The sequence below is a fragment of the Phaenicophaeus curvirostris genome, chromosome 3 (genome assembly GCF_032191515.1).
Source record: "Phaenicophaeus curvirostris isolate KB17595 chromosome 3, BPBGC_Pcur_1.0, whole genome shotgun sequence".
In the NCBI taxonomy this organism is placed as follows: Eukaryota; Metazoa; Chordata; class Aves; order Cuculiformes; family Cuculidae; genus Phaenicophaeus; species Phaenicophaeus curvirostris.
The window spans coordinates 2,681,469-2,702,877 of record NC_091394.1 but is presented as its reverse complement, the minus strand read 5'-3'; the positions used below and the strand labels follow the sequence as shown (position 1 = coordinate 2,702,877).

General features: G+C 37.2%; 1 protein-coding gene across 1 annotated transcript in view; it reads right to left on the bottom strand.

Annotated features, from left to right (window-relative positions):
• Window positions 1-21,409, bottom strand: part of DOK6 (docking protein 6) — a 225,785-nt gene that overhangs the window by 114,941 nt on the left and 89,435 nt on the right. Inside the window, exon 3 of the mRNA XM_069853029.1 lies at window positions 967-1,081. Within this exon, the coding sequence (XP_069709130.1) occupies window positions 967-1,081 (115 nt within the window). The remainder of the gene's footprint in view (window positions 1-966; window positions 1,082-21,409) is intronic.

Genomic DNA, 21,409 nt, shown 5'->3' with positions numbered 1-21,409 from the left:
CTATATGGCTAAGAATCTCTAAGAAATATTCTAGAAAGCCACAGATTTTCTGTGTGTGCTTTTAAATTTGAAACAATAAACAAATTTTTCAATATGTCTTTTGTAATGGAATGTATATATACAAGGTTGGAATACTTGACTTAAAATCCACATAATTCATGACCTTAACCACTTTTAACCTACTTCCTCCACATATTTCTTGAATTTAGTTTCAATCTATTTAATCTAGATTGTAACACTATGCAATATTTTCATGATAATAGTAAGATACAATTCTAAAATGCACAGTTTCAAATATGTCAGAACAAACAAACTTTATCATTAAAACATTTGTCACTGTTTAAAAACATTTTTTCAGGGAAAATATACTCTAGCATGCAGACATGTACAATTGCATTTTCAAACGAGAAAACAGTGTACTTTAACAGTGCAGTGTTCACTGTCTCACAAGTAACTACTTGTGATTATGTACCATGATGCCCAAGTTTGTTCTCAACTCATTCATTACACCATGTAACCAGCTTTATAATATCCCGAGGGTTTAGCTGGTATTTACCTTTTGTTTGCAATGGCATGATAATTATTAGTTTAGCAAGTGCCTACAGCAAAAACTTGGTTAAAAAAAAGCACCTTTCACATCTTGACTTAATAACACCCCACAGGTATTTTTTACTCAGTTTTATAAGTCTAACTGAAAATCTCTAGTTTCCAGACCATCTTGTGTACAGTCAAAGATAAGTAATGGAAGAAAGACCTCTTGAACTCCATCAACACCTCCCAGAGTATACTTAAAAAAATGCTTACCAAACCCCCAAAAACCTATTCTGTAAATTTCCAAGTTCTTTTTTATAAAATAATTCTTTAAGCTAATGATTTCTACCTGCTGTTTTAAGTTAATTCATCTGAGCAAGAATTTGACGTGTATCTTGATTTCTTCGATCTACAGATGCAATACCAATTGCTTACCTGAGTCACACGCAAATGTCTTTGATGTCTCATCATGAAAGATAATTGCCACTGCATGCTTCTTTGTCTCTCGAGGCAATCTAGTTATGTTTTTGATATTGTGCAGCTCAGTTACCTTAAAATGAAGAAAGGTATTTTAGGCCAGTTTATAAATAGTACAAATAAAATTATTAACCATAACTACTGCATTTTTACTATAATTTGTTTTCTTTTTCTTCCTAAGGCTATTTACATTTATAATTTTTTTAATTGACAAAACCACTTAAGTAGAGTATAAAGTGGCAGAACTTTCTATAAAATGTAAGGTATCATAAGTGAATGGTCTGCCTCTCCAATAAAGGTCCACTTGGGAACTTGGTTAATACAATGACAATCAAGACAGCTTTGTGATTATTCTATAACATATTTTTCAATTTTTGTATTTGTATAACTTTGATAAGTTTCAGAATCTGCATTAAATGCATTATCTAATTTAAGAACAGCAGTCTTTTATTATCATGACAATTAGCATCACTATATTTGTAAGGATATATCCTCACCCATCTTTAAAGTGCAATTGTTATCTCCATAAAAACTCACAATTTCATCTTATTATCCAAATATTAGAAAAGCTTATCAACAAAAAAAACCAAACTCTTAAAGCAAATTTACAGCATAAACAATTCAATCTATTTCCATTTTCCTTTAATGTAAGTAGATAACTACAGTTAACACAAATGGAAGAAAGATATGTTATTATGACCAGAGCTGGTAGCACAGTCTATAGCAAAGTTCTTAACGCTTTGCATTATAACAGCTTTTTCTTAGTTTCTTGGAACCCTGCGAAAATGTTATCTGTTTATAGATAGCTCTTCCAGGCAGGACACCTGCCTCAGGCAGAATTAATTTCTTAAAATTGTCATCCACATGAGTCTAGACATCTGTGACAGGGAAAAAATGGACTAAAAGCAGGTAGAATTCTTTGTTTTGTTCTGTAATTCTTATGCTTCCTGTGTACAGCTCTGGCATTCCTTGTCATGTGCTGGAGAAAATGTTTTTTACGAGACAGAGATTTTACATGGTAAAGAAATGGAATATGTTGGGGCAAAGACATTGCCAAAAAGATTGAGAGCCACCAAGACGCCGGGGAAAGAAACTGAGACAAGCATGAATTGGAACGTGTAGATGCTGCCAAACCTGAGACCAGAACTGAAATCTGCTACGGGGTCCAACTTGAACACCTTCAGTAAAACTCACTCCAATCTGTCAACATCTTTGCTGTTGCAGGTGAGGCAAAACTGGATGCCATACTCCAGATATAGTCTAATGAGTGCTGAACAGAGGGCAATAATCACTCCCTCTACTGACCAGCCACAATCACGTTCATACCAGCCCATGGAGCTGCTCACGATTTTTGCTGGTTGAGGCACTGAGTCCTTCCCACAGGGCTGCTCCAAGCCCATCCATCCCAAGCCTGTGCCATTGCAGGGGCTCCTCTGTCCCAGGACCAGTGATGAGCACTTGCCCTTTTTCAGTTTCTCAAGGCCCCTGTCAGCCCATTCCTCCTGCCTGTTCAGATCTCTGGAAGGTAGCCTTACTGATGAAAGCATATCGACTGATTATTCTCAATTTGCTATCTGTAAAACAACTGGTGAGTGCATGCTCCCTTACCTCTTCCATTTAGGTCCTTGATAACAATACCAACCAAGAGAGAGCCCAGTACAGACCCCAGCAATTCTACACTTGCTCCAGGGAGAGTATGACCCATGGACCATAATCTTCTGAGTCTGACTAGCCAATCAGCTTTTCATTGTCTAGACATTCATAGAATCACAGAATCATAGAATCACCAGGTTGGAAGAGACCCACCGGATCATCGAGTCCAACCATTCCTATCAAACACTAACCCATGTCCCTCAGCACCTCGTCCACCCGTCCCTTAAACACCTCCAGGGAAGGGGACTCAACCCCCTCCCTGGGCAGCCTCTGCCAGTGCCCAACCACCCTTTCTGTGAAGAATTTTTTCCTAATGTCCAGCCTAAACCTCCCCTGGCAGAGCTTGAGGCCATTCCCTCTCGTCCTGTCCCCTGTCACTTGGGAGAAGAGCCCAGCTCCCTCCTCTCCACAACCTCCTTTCAGGTAGTTGGAGAGAGCAATGAGGTCTCCCCTCAGCCTCCTCTTCTCAACCTGGATGATAACGCCCCAACTTATAAGAATAACATGGGAGACAATGTCAAAAGCATAACTAAAGTTGAAAATGTGACAACATCCAATGCACTCTCCTCATCACAAATCCTATATGGCTATCAGATTGCTCAGACCTTATTTACCCTTGGTAAATCCATGCTGCCTCTTCCCAGATACTGTTTTTTCCTTCACATACCCAGAAACATGTTTTAAGAGAACTCAATCCATAATTCTTCCCATGTGCTGAAGTGATTCTGCCAGACCTCCAGCTCTCCGGGCTGATCCTTTGGCCATTTTTTTGGACACAGATGCAACGTTTGTCTTGCCATAGGGTTCCTAAACCCTTAAAATTCTTATTTTAATTATTAATTTTCAGGGCTTTGCAAGAATCCATTTATTTCTCTGCTTTTTGCTTGGAGGAAAAGAGGAGTACCGAACATCACAGATACCACTGTCCCATTAAAGGAATAACTAAAATTTCTTGTTAATTTTCCTCAATCTACATATAGTAAATTATCTTGTATGTGAGAGGGCGCCTATGATTTACCCAAAGCACTAATCTCAAGAAAATCTTGTAGAAGGGAAAAGAAAGAATTAGTAGGTACAAGAGAGAGCAGACCCTAGAATTCAAAACATGAGGGAATGATAACAAATCCAAGAGCCATTACTGAATTCTGAAGGACTCAGAGTAGAAGATGGGTAAGATACGGATCTACTAGTCTTGCTAAGTAAGAAGAGGACATAAGAGAAAATTTAAAAAAAAAAAAGAGAAATATTAAAAAGATCTGGGACACAAAAAAGTGCAGGTTATTCTTAAACAGAATTTATGTATTTTTAAAATAATTTAAAGATGTACATAGCTTTCCTCTCAACGGTTTTAAAAGATAACTCACAATCCAATATGAAAGTGAAACAATAATAGGAACAACTCCCCCAGTGTTTCTAACACAAGCAAGTTAAACAGAAAGTGATATTTTTATGTATGTGTGCAGGTGTGACTATGCACACCATGCAGAAAAAAAACACAGAATCACAGAATCACAGAATAACCAGGTTGGAAGAGACCCACCGGATCATCGAGTCCAACCGTTCCTATCAAACACTAAACCACATCCCTCAGCAGCTCGTCCACCCGTGCCTTAAACACCTCCAGGGAAGGTGACTCAACCACCTCCCTGGGCAGCCTGTTCCAGTGCCCAATGACCCTTTCTGTAAAGAATTTTTTCCTAACGTCTAGCCTAAACCTCCCCTGGCGGAGCCTGAGGCCATTCCCTCTTGTCCTGTCCCCTGTCACTTGGGAGAAGAGCCCAGCACCCTCCTCTCTACAACCTCCTTTCAGGTAGTTGTAGAGAGCATAAATCTTTTTTTTAGTAAAAAGGGGGAATATTCTCAATCTGGAATAGCAGGGAAGGAAATAGAAGTGCTTTGAATAGTGACAACAGGTCATATTAAGCCCTCTTCCAGTATCTCTCAGACACTTTTTCTTTAACATTTGAACGTTACAGATTACTGAAAGAATCTACAATGCTCATAAATTCAATAATAGATAAAAATCCCTTACATTCTTGGCATCAAAGATACCTAAATTTCACAGTAACTTTTGCTTGAAACATAACCACATACAACTGGGGATGCTAGACATCCATAAAGATGATTTTCTGTGTTCTCTTGTTGATCAGTACATTAAGCCTGTTTTACTCAATATATTGACTGAACATTTTTTTTATGGAAGATTATTCACACACTTAGAAATATTGTCAGCACAAAATGAACAAACAATAGAATTTTATTGTATTTGCTGGTGGGAATTTAATGCCGGAAAGAGACAATGAAAAGACTACCAAACTCTGACGTGCTGCTTCTCAGTACCCATATGAGGGATTTGGTTGAACAAAATGGAAGGCAAGTGAAGAAAAATAGTCTCCATTCAGGGGAAAAGGGGCTTTGTTTTAAACATATTTCATCTTTCCTTTGTCTCTGAAATCACACTGCCTCCCTAGACAGCACAGAACTTCTTATAACTCAAATGTGACAGGAAAAGAGTTACATGAATTGCCTCTTCCAAACTCCCTTTTACTTCCTTTTTTTTAAAGGAAGTTTTTTTGAGACACTAACAGTTTCACACAGAGATCACATTCCTCTTGTAAACATCTCTCCACAAAAATGGACCTATTACAAACATTCATAAGATATTGTGGGATATCTCTTTTCTTGAGAACTGCTTTAATGGTTTAAGACAATAGCCAAGATATTTCTGCCAGTTAAAAAAAAAAAAAAGGAAAGAATTATTAAAAAATTCATATCCTTTACCTTGAAATGCTTTGTTTTACAAGAACTTAAGTTTATCTTGGAAATAATACTGGTTTAGGAATAATATTCTGAAGGAAGCACACAATGAACCTCCTGTGTTTCTACGTGTGCCCATTGCCTCTAGTCTTGTCACTGGAAACCACTGAAAAGAGACTGGCTCTGTCCTCTCTAGACCTTTAAGTGTAGAGAATATATCCACTAGTGAGTATAATAAATGAGCCTTCTCATCTCCAGGCTAAACAGCAATCTCAGCATTTTCTCACAGGAGAGATCCTCCAGCCCACTCATCACCTTCATGACTCTTCACTGGATTCTTTCCAGTATATCCAAGAGTCTCCTGTACTGGGAGCCCAGAACTGGAGACAGGACCCCAGGTGTGGCCACCCCAGTGCTGAGTAGAGGGGAAGGATAACATCCCTCAACGTGGCTCGGAACACCTCTCCTAATTCAGCCCAGGATACCATCAGTTTTCCTTGCAGCAAGAGCACAGTCCTGGCTCATGTCCACCAAAGCATGTAAAAGCTAAAGAAGCAGTTCTAGTTTTATCTGTTGGGTCTGAAACAGGCTGACACACCGCGCGCCCTGACCTCAGAAACACAAATGAGAGGGGCCATATTATCATAAAAATTCTTCAGTATTCTATTGGTTACATAATTTTTACTATCAAATAGAGATATGAATCATTGCTTCCATCTTCGTCTTTTGAAATGGTACCGTATGATTCCCTCCACAACCAGAACAGAAAGATAGAGGCAAGAGTAATTATACTGTGAAAGGCTATCCTCCCACTGCTAGAAAGAACTGATGTTAATCAAATTTTGAATTCTGGGTTTAATGCCAATGGAGCATGAGTCATTTCCCTATGTACTGAATATTTGCGATTAAAAAATAAACATCTAAGTGTTTATATTATTTTTATGAAGGAAAAATAAGCTTTGCTTTGGCAACACTGCTTTATTTCAGTGATTTTTAAAACTGTAGTTTAATTTTTTATCTTGTCTTTCTCATAAATACACAAATAAACCTTCCTAAAGGAGAAAGAAGTATCAAAGCTACTGAAAACACAAAAAAACCCTCAAAAAATCATAAATTTTTGAAATTATTTAAATAATTTCTTTGCAAACTTTGAAAAGGTTCTAGAAGATTAATCAAATTAAACATTTATCAGAAAGAAAAAATTGTCTTTTTCATGATTAGTGTATTAGGCAAACCTACTTCTTAAAGAAAAAAAATTGCTCTCTATGGTAACATACTTGCTAACAAAATAATCTAGTTCACAGAAAACAGTATTCTGGAACTACCCAGGCCATTGGTAACCTTGTATCAGTAAGAAGAAATGAATAAAGGGAAAATTTAATATGTTATTAAACATGTAATAATCTTACCTAGACCTTCCACAAAAAAGATGGAAATATACCCACTCTGGGATAATTCTTTGCCTACAACTTTGGTAATATTAAAACCAATCCAAACCTACAAAAACTTTGAAAATCAGTCTTCATATTTCCCCCCACTTGTATAGCTCTAGAACAAAATGAACTTCAACCACAATTAAAATCCCTAATATTACCTATCTGGTGTGTAATCTTGCAAACAGATTTCTTGCCTCTCTTATCCTTTATGATTTCTTGCAGTAGGCTAAGTAGATTCTTTTATATTAAGCTATGATTATGTGGTTTACAACTTTTCTCTTACACTAGTATGTTAAACTTTGAGTTTCTTTTCTCTACTAGACGTTGGTGCTATCGTTTAGTGCAGAACTCCATATGGTGCTCAGTGTGGCACGTTGGGGACACTTACCACCTGGCCCATTTCTCAGTTCTCCTACTCCTCATCAATAATTCTTGCCTCATATGTCCATCACTCACCAGCCCACATATAGATTTCCTTGCACTTTTTTCTACATAGTTTCATGAACTTTTCCCGTATCAGTCTCTAAAAACCATTTTTCTTGTTTCTAGAATGCCAATGAAGAATAGTTGAAGAAAAGATGTGGAATATTTACCTAACTTATATGTAAGAACCTTCTCTTTGCTAAGCTTTTTTTATTCTACTTATTCTCACATACAAAGGTTGCTTTTTTTTATTGAGTGGTGTGTGTGGAGTTGATAGAGCTATACCAGAGACACTGAATTCCTTTACTCCTGGTTAGTACTTGATGAAAGGACGCAATCTTGAAGGACTACATGGTAGGGGAATTTCTAAGGCTGGTAAAGGCAGCATTTCACTCCTGCAAAATTAAACTGGGCTAGGCTTCCACCAGTGTCTCTAGGCTACCCAGAAGTGTTGGTTTCTGTAACTTGCTTCTTCTCTCAGTCAGGAATTGGATCATCTCAGCACATCTCAATCATCTCAGCATCTCAGTCGAAAAGAAATGCACTTGATCTGCACACCATTTTTTTTGGTGAATCTCAGATTGTTCACCAAAATGCAAAATTTCTTTAGAGAGGAACATCAAGCACTGAAGAAGAATGCAAGAGCCTATAGTTAGTTCTTTTGGGGCTATTGCTCATGTGTCTAGAGTGCTTAGGAGTCATCAAAATGTTGCTTTATGTAATGCAAAGCACTTCCTCTCATCCTCATTATTTTTCTTTATACTGATCTGCAGATAAACCCAAAACTTAGACTTGTTTTGTGTTGGTATAACAATTCATCTAAAAAGAGCACCACTTTCAGAGTTTCTACTTTCTTCTTTCAAATAAATGTTATATGGCAATAATAAAATCAGTAATCACCAACAACTTGTAAATACTGTCTAGCTACATCTGGGTGGATGAATCATTAAAAGAAAGAAAAGAAAATTAAACAAAGTAAATAAAAAAAAGCTGTCTCCTTCTTTATCTTACAACTGTATTTTAAAAATTTCTATCATTTTTTTCAAAACAAAATAAATAAATAGTATATAGAACCATGTATCAACCTTAAGTGCAAGAGGAAAAGCTGGAGAGGTCTTCTTTGAAGGAGCCAACAGTTAACAGATCTCATGTTATATGGTCAGAAAGATAAGAGGACTTGGGAAAGAAGAGATCTTATGCACTTAATTAGCAAAAAAAAAATATATATAAAAAAAAAATCTTTTTTTCCTTGAAAATTTTCCCTATTCCATTTCTTATGATATTAATCCTTACCCTGAGAATTTCACAGTCACCTTTCTGCATGAATATCCTACATTTGATGCTAATCCCAACCCACTTCAATTTCCTACCGTCTTTCAGAATGCCCAAGCATTGACTGATGCCAAGGGACTGTTACAAGAAACACTAAAGCCTTGGCCTGCACTAGTTTTAGTGCTTTTCTGTGGCAACAGACTTGAGAAAGATCTGAAAAAACATACTGATAGGTTTCAGAGGTCTAACTCCACCTGTCTCTAGCTAAAATAACTGTCATACAGTTTCAGTAAAGTCATGCTGCAGATTCCTAGTAAATAATTCAAGTGCTGGAAAATCACAAATATAAGATAACTGCTGAATGGGTATCAATAGCTTAAAACCAAGCAAGGTACACAGGCACAGACTGATGACCAAGGAAATTATTCAGGATTGTTATATGGAAAATAGAACCTCTGAAAAGTAAACCTAGCCTTTGACATTTACCCCTGGCCAGCCAGAGATGATCAGATAAGAGATTGTTAGTAATAAACTTCTCATCTCTCTAAAAATGCTTTAGTCCTTACATGCCTTGACATGACATTTCAGAACTCTCCCACTCTCCCAGTCTGAGCGATGGCTATAACAACAGAAAAGGTGGAGTTACTGAATGCCTTCTTTGCTGGAAAGCAGCTCTGCAGAGAAGGACCTGGGAGTCCTGGTGGACAAGTTAGCCATAAGCCAGCAATGTGCCCTTGTGGCCAAGAAGAACAACAATATCCAGGGGTGCATCAAAAAGTGTGTGGAGAGCAGGTTAAGGAAAGTTATGTTTCCCTTCTACTCTGCCCTAGTGAGGCCACATCTAGAGTACTGCGTCCAGTTCTGGGCTCCCCAGCTCAAAAGAGACAAGGAATTACTGGAAGGATGACATCAAAGGGACATGAAGATGATTAGGGTGACCGGAGCATCTCTTACAAGACAAGGCTGAGCGACCTGCGTCTGTTAAGCCTTGAGAAGACTGAGAGGGGATCTTATCAATACTTATAAATATATAAGGACAAATGTCAAGACAATGGGGTCAGCCTCTTTTCAGTGGTGCACTGCGAGAGGACAAGGGGTAATGGGCACAAATCAGAACACAAGAAGTTCCTGTGCAACCTGATGTAGGTGAACTTGCTTTAGCAGTGAGGTTAGACTTGATGATCTCCAGAGGTCCCTTCCAAGCCCCTAATGTTCTGTGATTCATACATTTAGTTTTCTCAGCGATGAAGTATTTTAGGAACTATTCAATGCACTTTCTCTTCAATCCATTATGGTTCATGACCAGCCTACACTGACCAATTATTTGTTTGCTTATTGTACTAAAAGATCTGTTCTAGTCAGGGAGCTGAACAACTATCTACTTTTGTGTTACACGGATATATAAAGACTATGTAAGACACAGGATTCTGGTGCTGAAATTATACATTTAAATAGATCAGATAACTCTTCCACAATTATAGAAATGTTACTTTCAAATCGGACATTACATCTACATCACTAAAAAAAGAGAACATGATTCCACAGTAAATAAGAATGGATGTCCAGAAAAGTTAAAAAACACAAAAATCATGCATAGACTCTCGAGTGTTTCATTTCAGGTTACATCCTGTTTGAATTCTTCCAGATGCATGCCTCCCATATGAAATTGGGAGGGAAATGATTCTGCGATTCCACCTACTGAATGTTACTTCTACTGTGAAGAGTCCTGAAAATTGCTTGGGCAGAAGAAAAGGTCTGAATTTACATAAATGGATTTCTGTTTTGTATTGTGCGCTACCTTCTTGTCATTTAATTTCTACCTAGCAAAAACAGAAACAGAAGAGAGAGCTACAAAATGTAATCGTTCATCTTATTTCTTAATAATGGCCTGCATGCTACCATCTTTTGTGTAAAACCACACAAGCAGCATCGTAACAGAGCAAAAGTCAACAAACTGGCAAGGAACAGGGACTCTAGTGAGTGATGGCCAGACAGCAGAGATCTACCTCAAAACAGAAACACCATGACAACAATAAGAGGGCAATATCAGAAGCAAGAGCTACGTTAACTATCACAGCAAGGAAAGTGGGTGTGATTCTAGCTCTTAAAAAAAAAAAAAAAGGAATCTGCTGACTGAAAAACATAGAGAATATCAGGACTGAGGAAATGCCTGGATTAACAGAAGCATAATGAGCACATCAAGGGAAGTGACTTCTATTCTTTACTCAGCACTCCTTAGATCACATCTACAATAATGTATGGAGTATTGGGAAGCAGTGGGACAGGCTGACTGGAGAGGCTCTGCTCCCAGAGGTTTTCAAGACTCAGCTGGACAAAGCCCTCAGCAACTATGTCCGACCTCAGAGCTGGCTCTACTCTGAGCAGGATTCAGACAAAAAACCTTCTGATGTCCGTTCACATCTGAATTAACCCATGACTCTAAGAAATCAGATCTGTAAGGCTGTTTGGACCTTTATGTGTTTGGTCAAATCCATATGGAATAAGGCATTCAGAGTACTTAAGATGAAACGCATTTTCCTGACTTCAGAATATTCTGCACAAGAATAGGATGTGACAATCAACAACAGGACTAGGGGATGCAAGAGAGTGAAAAACAAGACTTGAGGTAAAAAAGTACTAAGAGGCAGAAGAAAAATGACAAGCCCATTTAATGAAAGAATAACAAAATTTAAAAGACAAAATTACAAGAGGAAAGAAGGGAGAAGAGAAATCTCAAGATCAGAAAGTGAAATAATGGATCATGTAAAAGCAAAACTAATTCACAAAGGAAGCAGAAGAGTTTTCCCTATCTCTGCATGTGGATTTATCCTTGGAAGAAGATGTGTTGTTATGGTAACAACACTCTCCAGGAATTTTGCCAAGAAGTAGCATATCAACGTCCACATTAAGCCTCTGGGGCAGGTCTCCAGCTGTTATTTCAGAGGAATAAGGGATTAAGAAACTACTACCAAATGACTGTTCATTCCCATCAGCACTAAATGGAAACCACTCCTCTAACACCAGTAAGAATCTTATCTGTTAACTGAAGAAGTAGCTAATAAATACAAACAAAAAAAGGGGACCGAGTGGATGTATTTATTAAAAATAAATCAGGGTTAGGATAAGCCAGCAATGTCAGGGAAAGAAAGTGAAGTTTGATGCAAAGAAATATGCATAGGTCTGATAGCAGAGGGATACTGAATAATTTCTTCTTGTAGTCCAGATAAAATTGAGATTTAAAAAAAAATGAAAAAGTTTAAATATCTTCAGCATTTTTAGAAAATGTAGATGGCAATACGTAAATTTAGACTGAATATAGAATAAAATAACTGTCTTTTAGTTTTTCAAAATTTAAATAAATGTAAAAGAAAGATAAAATCTGAATCGTTACCTCAACACTCTCTTTTCTCTAGTCTTCACTATTTCTAAGTATTGCTAAGTATCAGTATTGCTCACTTCTATATAGGCTACCACGTAGGTACCCAGATTCGTGCTATGTTATAACTGCCCACTTACCATGCAAGCAGTTACAAACTCTTCACTTTTCCTCAATGAAATCTACAAAAAATGAAGGATGGAAACCAGACTTAATTGATTAGCTTTTGTTATGCCACTTTAAACTAAATTGTTCCACGGTGTCTGTAAATAAAACCTACCAACACAGAAAAAGCATATTAAGCCATACCAGCTACCTTTAATAAGCTGAGCAGAGCTTTTGCCAAGCCAAGTTACTTTACTTTCTCTCAGACTGTGCTCCTGTAATACTGCCAGGACTGAACTACTGCCTAATCCATAAAAATCAGTCTACTGGGATTATTCTGGTATTGGCTGGTAGCCTGGTGTTTTAAAGCAACAGTTAAAATACAATCAGTTCATGTGCATGTGGACCTCTTCCCTTAAAAAACATTTTAATTAGGATTTTTAAATACATACTGAAAAAGAAATGCCTTCATACTGCAAAGGGTATTTTCATAGACAACAGTTGTCATATAAAAATTACAGTGCTCTCTAATACCCTTTCCTCACTGTCCTCACACTCACCATCTATCCTAAAGAACCTTTGAAATATGTTTTCCAATCTAACCTTTCATTTCAATGTGTAAACTGAATACCAGAAATACTGTGTTGGTATAGCATTAAAAAAAAAAAAATGGAAAAAACCAGTCTTCATTAAAAGCAAATGTTGACTAAATTTTAAATAACTAATGCCTTAACACTAAAAGAATACTCCAATTTGAAACCCAGGTTCACACTTGAAAGATAACACCATGCTAGGGAGACGTCATACAGGAAAGATGATTCACAACTGAAATAAACCAGACTTCCCAATTATCTTTTCAAACTTCAGCTACAATTAAAACCAAAGACACTTTCAATGTCAATCTTGCTGCTAGAAGTTGCTAGGTACACAAAAAGTATCACTGTGTTTATGCCTCAGAAACAAAATGGGGCATTTCACTGCTGTAGTTTAAGAGTAATAAGACAATACTTCCAATGACCATGTAAATGAATTAGATCATTATATGAGTTTTAATATCTTAATATCCTTACAAGGCTACTAAAATACACCGGACAGTTAGAAACTTTTTTCATTTTTAATAGTTACGCCTTTTAACATTCTCAAAGTACACGATTATGTCCAGAGCTTTTTTAGTTTCAGCCCAAAGGTACTGGTTAATTAAAAGGAATGTTATTCACCTTCAAGTAAAATGAGAAATGTACAATTTCAAAACTTATTCTAAATTTTCCTCTTTGTTTACTTAAGTTGGCTGATCTGTAATAATTCCAAACTTCTCTTGTTAGATAAGCTCGATCAAACATAAGCGTTTAGTAACACAGACTACATCTGAAAACAAATTACAACCAAAGCCAACCTCACAACATATAACTTTGCTGAATGCAGTAAGTAATGGGTATTTAATACTTTCTGCTAAACTGCTAGGAATAAGCCTATAACCATGAAATCTCTCACTGGATTGACACAACAGAGTCAAGAGTGTTAGAGGATACAAGTAACTGTAGGCTTAAATAAATAAATTATTTGGGTTTTATCTCTGCTGTACATTTTGCCAGTGGATGAGCCCTAGCTTTAACTCCTCCTCCTACCCCTTTCAAATTGTGAAAGGGACCTACTTCACCTTAGTCTGTAGGTCCCTTGAGCTAGATCTTGAAATCACAAGGAAGCCTTGGGTCAAACTTAGGTGAGAAAGCCTGGCTTACTTCCACTGTACCACTCACAGGGCAAAAAATAATCATGGCTGAGAGGTACCTCATGATGCAGGTTTCAAGGACCTCTCAGATGCTGGATATCTACTGAACTATCAAGAGCTAAATTCAGAAAAAGAGAAATTACATTAGCTGTTATGAAAGGAAAGGGGGCATCATCTTTGCCCTCCCCACTCCTGGCTCTTCTCACTTGATCCCAAAGGCAAGAAAGCCATAAACAAGCAGAGGACTTGTCTCGGGGCTCTGTGCCACAGGTGGCTGTGGAGAGCAGTGAGTGATACCTCTACGTGCACATGTACAAGCACAACCACAGAGATATCCACTAGCCTAAATTGTTTGGGTTTATTTTTTTTAAGTATTTATTTTTTTTAAAGTATTAAAACAATAAATACAAACTCACTACAAAAATAGTACTATTTAGAAAACTTTACCCCCATTGATTTTTAAAGGGTGTAAATACACCTCAATATCTTTTAAAAAAGCTCCATCTCAATCCAACAATACCAAAACTGGCATTTTGATGATGTTCTAAAATACAAACATATATATTAAAATATATATTTTGAAGGAAGTATTAATAGGACCATATTACCTATAAGATTTATGATGCTCATCAGAAAAATGCATTAACTACATGAAAAAAAAGATAGAAAAAATTCATGCGTTTAAATTAACCGAAATTCAGTATGTTTGTGTGAGTATATATACACTGAAAGCAGTCCAGCATTCTCAGGAGAAAAATACAAAAGAGAAAAATGCAACAGAGAAACAAAAATCAAATGGTGTGAGCAACAAACCGCAGTAAATTGAAAAACAAGAAAATGAAAGATTCCGAACAGGAATGTAAACCTTCTTTTATAATTTTTTAAGAAGAGATAAGTTTTAATTTTTTGACAATCTTTTTTAAATATTTTCACTTCATTTGTTTCTAAAATTAACTGAAATTTGTTAGCTGATAATATGAAAATTCTTTTAGCTTAACTGTCATTGGGATAAATTTATTTTGACTGTCTATTATGACAATTACATACAGCTATGTTTTAAAATCTAATGCATTTTTAATAACCTTCATCAGCCACTGATTTGAATTTCAAATTTTCTTCTACGGAGCAAAAATTAGATAGCATTGTGTCAATTTTCATAATAAATTGCTCTTTATTTACATTGCAAAGCCTCCCTTACTATAAGCAAATCAAAACCTTAAATGAAACTTAGTATTCATACGACTTAATGTATTTAATCTCCTTTTATTAGGACAAAGTAAATTACAATGACAAACCTGTCTGCCCTCCCTGGTACACCATAACATGATTTTTGCTCCTGTCTGCTTCCTTTTATAGCTCTTGCACAGGGGACCACGCCTCTTCCCATTTCCATATCAAAATGGTAAACATTCCTCCAACAACAGACAAAATTCAGAGTAGCTTCAAGGGAAAATGTTGTAATTAAGAAAGAAAATATGCTCATATAATATTTCTTTACTAGTGTTATTAACAGCAGGCTAGATAATTAGGTCTTTAACTTTCATCATGAACTCCTGTTATTTATGTAGTAAACCTGCTTTCTGCACTCGAATAGTGAGCATAGACACATCCAATACTGGAAAAAAGTGAGAAATGTAGAGTCAAATGCTGAAGGCTAGGAAAAGAATACAAATACTATCTTGACCACTAGTTCTAATTTTCCTATTGCTTGTATGCAGGTCAGCCTCACTTGGTCTGATATATGTATGTTAGTAAGTACTTCTATGTTTATTGATACACCTTCCATACATATAATGATATGCACTGCCTTAATCATATGATTGTATTTGATTTTCCATAACTATTTTTCACCACAGTCAGAATAAATCATAAATATAATTCTGCTAAATAGAAGCTTTATAAATTTTATTTGATTCTCATACCTTCATACTGTTTTTCTGACTTAATGGTATACTGGTTACACCCTGCTTTCTCTCAGGGTTCTTCAAGAATAGTCATCACAAAAGTACGTTTCACGCTGATGGTTTCACAAATACTAATTTCCTTTCACACCTTCCTCATTTCTGAGAGGTGTAGACTTTATTAACAGGGAAGGAACAAGGAAACTATATGGCGAAAAATGAAAACCAAAAATATGTACTTTAAACTTTCCATCTGAATTTGAAATATCCAAGACTCAGCTTTTCAACAACACCTGCATTAAAAAGGGGAGCTTAGTCAGTGCAAATATCCCCAGCAGAGTCCAGCTGTTTTATACCCTAGCTCAACCATTTCTTCTTGATTTCCCCCTAAAGACCAGTGAGGACCTCCTTCAGAGACATTATTTCCAGTCTCTCTTCTCAGAAGTATTTATCCCCCAGCTTCATCTGGGTACCTGGTACTGAAATCCTCACTTTTAAACACGGGCTCTTTTTATTTCAGAACCTGTCACTCCTGGGAAATGCCTGAGAAATACACTCCTCCCTGCTGTTGAAACATGAGGTAGGTGTAATTAGAGACCAATTTCCTTTGGTGAAAAATCTGACCAATACATCTTGCTTTCTCCTACTGTACACCCCTCCTGCTGTACTAATACTCTTTGCCCCAGATATAATTGGGCTGAAGAGACAAACTATGTCCACACTCTTTGCTTCCTGGTCCACCTCCACCTCATGTCAGTTTTTTTATTTCTGCATCAGTCTCCTTGCTTTTGTGCAAAATCAATTAAAATGTATTTCAACTTACCCTTACTAATACACACTTTCTTCGTTATCTCCCCATGCCATTCTTCCCCTTAGCATTTCTCATATAAACCTCTTGAACAGTCAGCTTTCCATCTGCCAGAAGATCTTGGTGTTTTCCCCAGATATATAATTGATAAGCTGCTTTCATACAGTGCCGGAGCATTTATTCCTTTATTTTAATTCCATGCTCTAACATTTGGTCTATTTCTTCCCTAAGTTTTCATGCAATAGTTTTCCTTTCCACGTTACCTAGGTGCCAGAGGTACAGAGAATGGCTCCATGATCTCATTTCAAACACCTGACCTGTACTAGTCTTCAAAAAATGACAAGTAGCTATTAGATGGAATGTCAGGCTTTAGCCCTGGAAGAAGTGGAGGGAACATATTCCGTTACTCTCAAGAAAGAAAATTATCTGAATTTCCGTCATTTATGAAGCTTTATAGATGACATAAGACATTTTAACTGTCAAAATCAGAAGGGTTTCTAACAAACATGAGCAAAATACAGGTTTGCAAAGGCTTCAAACTTTGCCAAAACATGTCTAGATTTTCATGGCAAAACCAGAATATACGTAACTGACACATAAACGATCATGTAAAGCAATAACATTGAACTAGTTCAAGGAAAATAATAAGAAAATATTAAGAAAGACTTTTTTTTCATCACTAGAAATAACTATATAATCAGGAGAGAGCAGGACCAGCCTGACACAATATATGCAGTGCAGGAATATTTCAAGAGCTTGTAGCAACTTTAATGACACATACTTTACAGTTCACAGAAAAGTCTTGGTTGGAAGGGACCCAGGAGACCATCTGATCCAACCTTAGATTAGGTTACACAAGGCCCTGCCAAATTTGGTCTTTAATGTTTCCAGTAAAGTAATCTTTAAGATTTCCATACTGACCTCTCTGGTTAGTCTGGTCTCATGTTTAGTTGATCCAAAGGCTAGTGTTGGGGGTTTTTTATTATATCCAGCTATTCTCCCCTAAAGGAACCCCTGTCCATTGCCTCTTATCCTTTGCCTGAACATCCTTCTAACTTCAGCCACCTTATCAAATCTGGAAGGCTGTGATCTCCCCTGGGTTTTCCCACTTCACTAGTTCTTTCAACCTTTCCTCGTATATCTGGTTCTCAAGCCTTCAATTTCCTCGGTGGCCCAATGCTGGACCCTCTCATTTTTTTTAATGTCTCTCTTGAACTGAGCAGCAAAGGGACCAGAACTGGACAAAATATTCCACGTTTGCCATAACAAGCACTCAGCACGGAGGAACCTTCCTAGTTGATTTTCTTCAGTCTACTGCCCATAATTCCAGTTGAAGCAGGTCAGGACATGGTTTTCCTTCTTTGCTGCCAGGTCACAGGTCTGTCTCAGGCTCAGCTCACTGCCCAGCAGGACAGTCAATCCCCAGCCTCTTTTGCTGCTTTGGTTATTAGGTCTCAGGTGCAGGATTCCATGTTTAGCTTTGCACAGATCATGGGAGACTCCATTCTTGAAGATACTCAAAACCCAGCTGGTCATGGACATGAGCAACGTGATCCAATTGATGTTGCTTTGAGCAGGAGATTGAGCCAGATGGACTCGGAAGTCCCTTTCAACTTAAATTGTTATATGGGTCAATGGCATTTTCCAAGTTTTACATTATAATTTCCTCTGCAACCCTAAATACCCAGTCCTATTTAAACATCTGACTTTTAAGAGTGTCCTTTTTTCTGCAAAAAATACGCGCACACTCAAGTACTACTATGAGTTTAATGTCACAAGTGTAAATGGATCTTCATGTAAGAACCACCACTAACATGTCTGTGAGTTGCTTTGCATTATCGATAAAGAATAGGAGATTATCTTATTTTTCCCTCACTGATACTCAGATTCTGCCACTGATGACACTGCTGAGGAATTCAAAGCCAACCATTGACATTAATGCTTTATTTAACCTATGAACTAACACTTCTAATTAATACTCTGTGCCTTTGAGGTTTAGAAGAATGAGTAGAATCCTACACAGGAAGAGACTCATAGGGTGATTGAAACATTTTAGGTCCAGGTATGTAGGAGCTCAAAGTCCTGTTAGCATGCTCAGCTTGTAGATTTCTTTACTACATTGTTTAGGAAAGAAGACGATGTTGCCTTAATACAATCTTTGTTGAAAGGATTTTGTCTTATTAGTTTGCACGCTGCCCTTTGATGTGCTCAGGCTCTATTAACAGTTTTATTATCAGTGCAGCTCCAATTACTCCTGCAATTTGCTTTTTGGTGCACAGAATGCTTGCTTCAAACAATTACATTTTTCAGATAGTTCAATATTTTAAGAAGGATCTGATAATTACTGCAAATCTTATTGTTGGGCATACAGAAATGAGTAATTTTACAAACAGTTATTCATTTAAATAGGGTTCATTTTAATCTCACCTGCTGAGTAACAGCTGCCTATGAAAGCAACGTCCTTTGTTACCTTCCCATATAAACCAGATAAAGACAAGATATCACTTCAAAGTGCTGTAAACAAATATTTGAAGATAATTACTTGTCAAAATTGGGAAAAATAAGGATACCATTCCCAGGAAAATGTAGCTATCTCTGCTTTGGAAGACTCAGCAAAACATGCATGTAAAAAACCATGCAAAAGAACACTTGGGTATCTCTTTCAACCTCAAAGAGCAAAGATTTGCAAAAAGAACAGTCAAATTCTCTTTTTTTTTGCAGATAAAAGTTTTCAAAATATTATTTAAGAACTAACATAGTCACCCACATAATCACACATTCAATGGGCTTCTATATTGAGAAGATCACTTTGAAATTTTCTGAAAGAAGGTCTAGTCAGTAAAATAGGACCATACTTTTAAAGAACAAGAAGAGGGAAAGGACAGAATGATCTAAAATTGGGATTATTCTGCAAGTAATAATCCAATACCTGTGAATGTGACCAGACTTCATAATGCATTCATATTTAGCTATTGCCCAATATGAATTTCTGAGTGAAATCAACCAGAAGAGAAAACGAAGACTTGCCGAGGAAACACAGACCAGCTAACAAACAATGGCAACAGAATCGTCAACACAGCAAAATCAGATAGGTTTGAACTGAGATTTTGTAAAACAGAAAGCCTAAACATTACATCAAAAGAAAGGAAACATAAATAATATTAAAATTTGGATGCAAAGCAAGTGTTCTGTCTTATCACAAAAAGCGCAAGAACTCAGGCCTAGCAATTGCATATTGATGGATGTTCATCTAACTTCCTTTTGAGAATGTCTTTGCATCTGAGAGGCAATGATGAGTAATAATAGTAGCACCTCAGATCATAACTTCTGATTTATAATGAAAATGAACCACGCAAGAGTCTGAAACACTCTACAATAAAGTAGGACTTTGGGATTAAACTACATGAAACAGCATGCTGGATCACATTTGTTTTAGCAATAAGAATCTTTATTACAGGAAACTTGGCAGTGGCCAGAGAACACTGAGGGGAAAAAAACGACCAAAACCCAACCCAAAGGTAACTAAGTAAGTGGAAATCTTCCCTCACACATCCTCACCACACCATGGCCGTTTCCTCTGCAGTAAATCTCACTGCAAATATTCTCATTTACACTCTTTCTTGCACATTTCCAATATACTCTGATTGTCATTTGGAAGCACAGGTTCTCTGGCAAGCCTTTTGATCCTTGGTCAAAATCTGTATTTATAACCGGTCTTAATGCTACTGGTTATACGCTTTTCAAGTTCCACTTTGCTTTTTGTAATTTGGTTTAACAATTAACTAGCCAACTGTGTAATACTTTCTAGTTTATCTGCATTCACTTCAGGTTTTAACCTCCACGTTGCTACTTAGCCATGTTGACGTCCTGTAATGCTCTTGCAAGCCTCTCCTAATGGGTAATATGCACCAGCTTGTTACTTACGCTCTTTTTCAAGCTGGTAAATCCGTGGTGTCTGGTTTTGGCCTCTTCTGATCAAACAGGAACAGCTCCCAAGAACATACTCACTTGGGATAGGTGCAGAGCTATTGCCACTTTATGCGCTCATTGAAGGGAGCAATGGGAGGAAACAGCTGTTCTGCAGAACTTTTACAGTGAATGTTCAACAGAGAGAACTACAGCTAATCTGTAACTTACCAGAGCAAGGATGCAATGATTTGCTCATCAAGAAATATTTACTTAGAATATGTAAACCAGAAAATCTCTTATTTTTAATTCTCTTTGCTTTGTGCTACTAGTCTGGTGTTTTCTCCATAATTCACATTGTCCAGTACATGGGTTTATTGCATAAGTATAGGAGATATACACCCATATAGATATGTAGCCATCTAGGTAAAGTGCTCTAAACAGAAATTTTATTTGAATCATAGAATCATTAAGGTTGGAAAAGACCTTTAAGATCATCAAGTCCAGCTGTCAGCCCAACACAACCATGCCCACTAAACCATTTCATAAATTGCCACATCTACATGTTTTTTGAACACCACTAGGAATGGTGATGCCATCACTCTCCTGGGCAGCCTGTTCTAATGTTTTATCACTCTTTCAGCGAAGAAATTTTTACTAACATCCAATCCAAATCTCCACTGGTGCAGCCTGAGGTCATTTCCTCTCATCCTATCACTTGTTACTTGGGAGAAGAGATCAATGCCTGCCTTACTATAGCCTCCTTTCAGGTAGTTATAGAAGGGGATAAGGTCTCCCCTCAGCCTTCCCCTTCCCCAGACTATACAACCCCAGGTCCCTCAGCCACTTCTCCTAAGACTTGTGCTCCAGACCCTTTAAGCTACAGTTCAAGTTCCAACATGGAAAAGTTTAGATCTTGATGAATTTTCTCCTGTAACTCTGCATGAGAAAACTAGAAAAGCTGCACAGGACAATCTAGTGTGCTACTCCTAGACCTTCCCATGTAACCTAGACCAATCTGACGGTCAGAAGGAC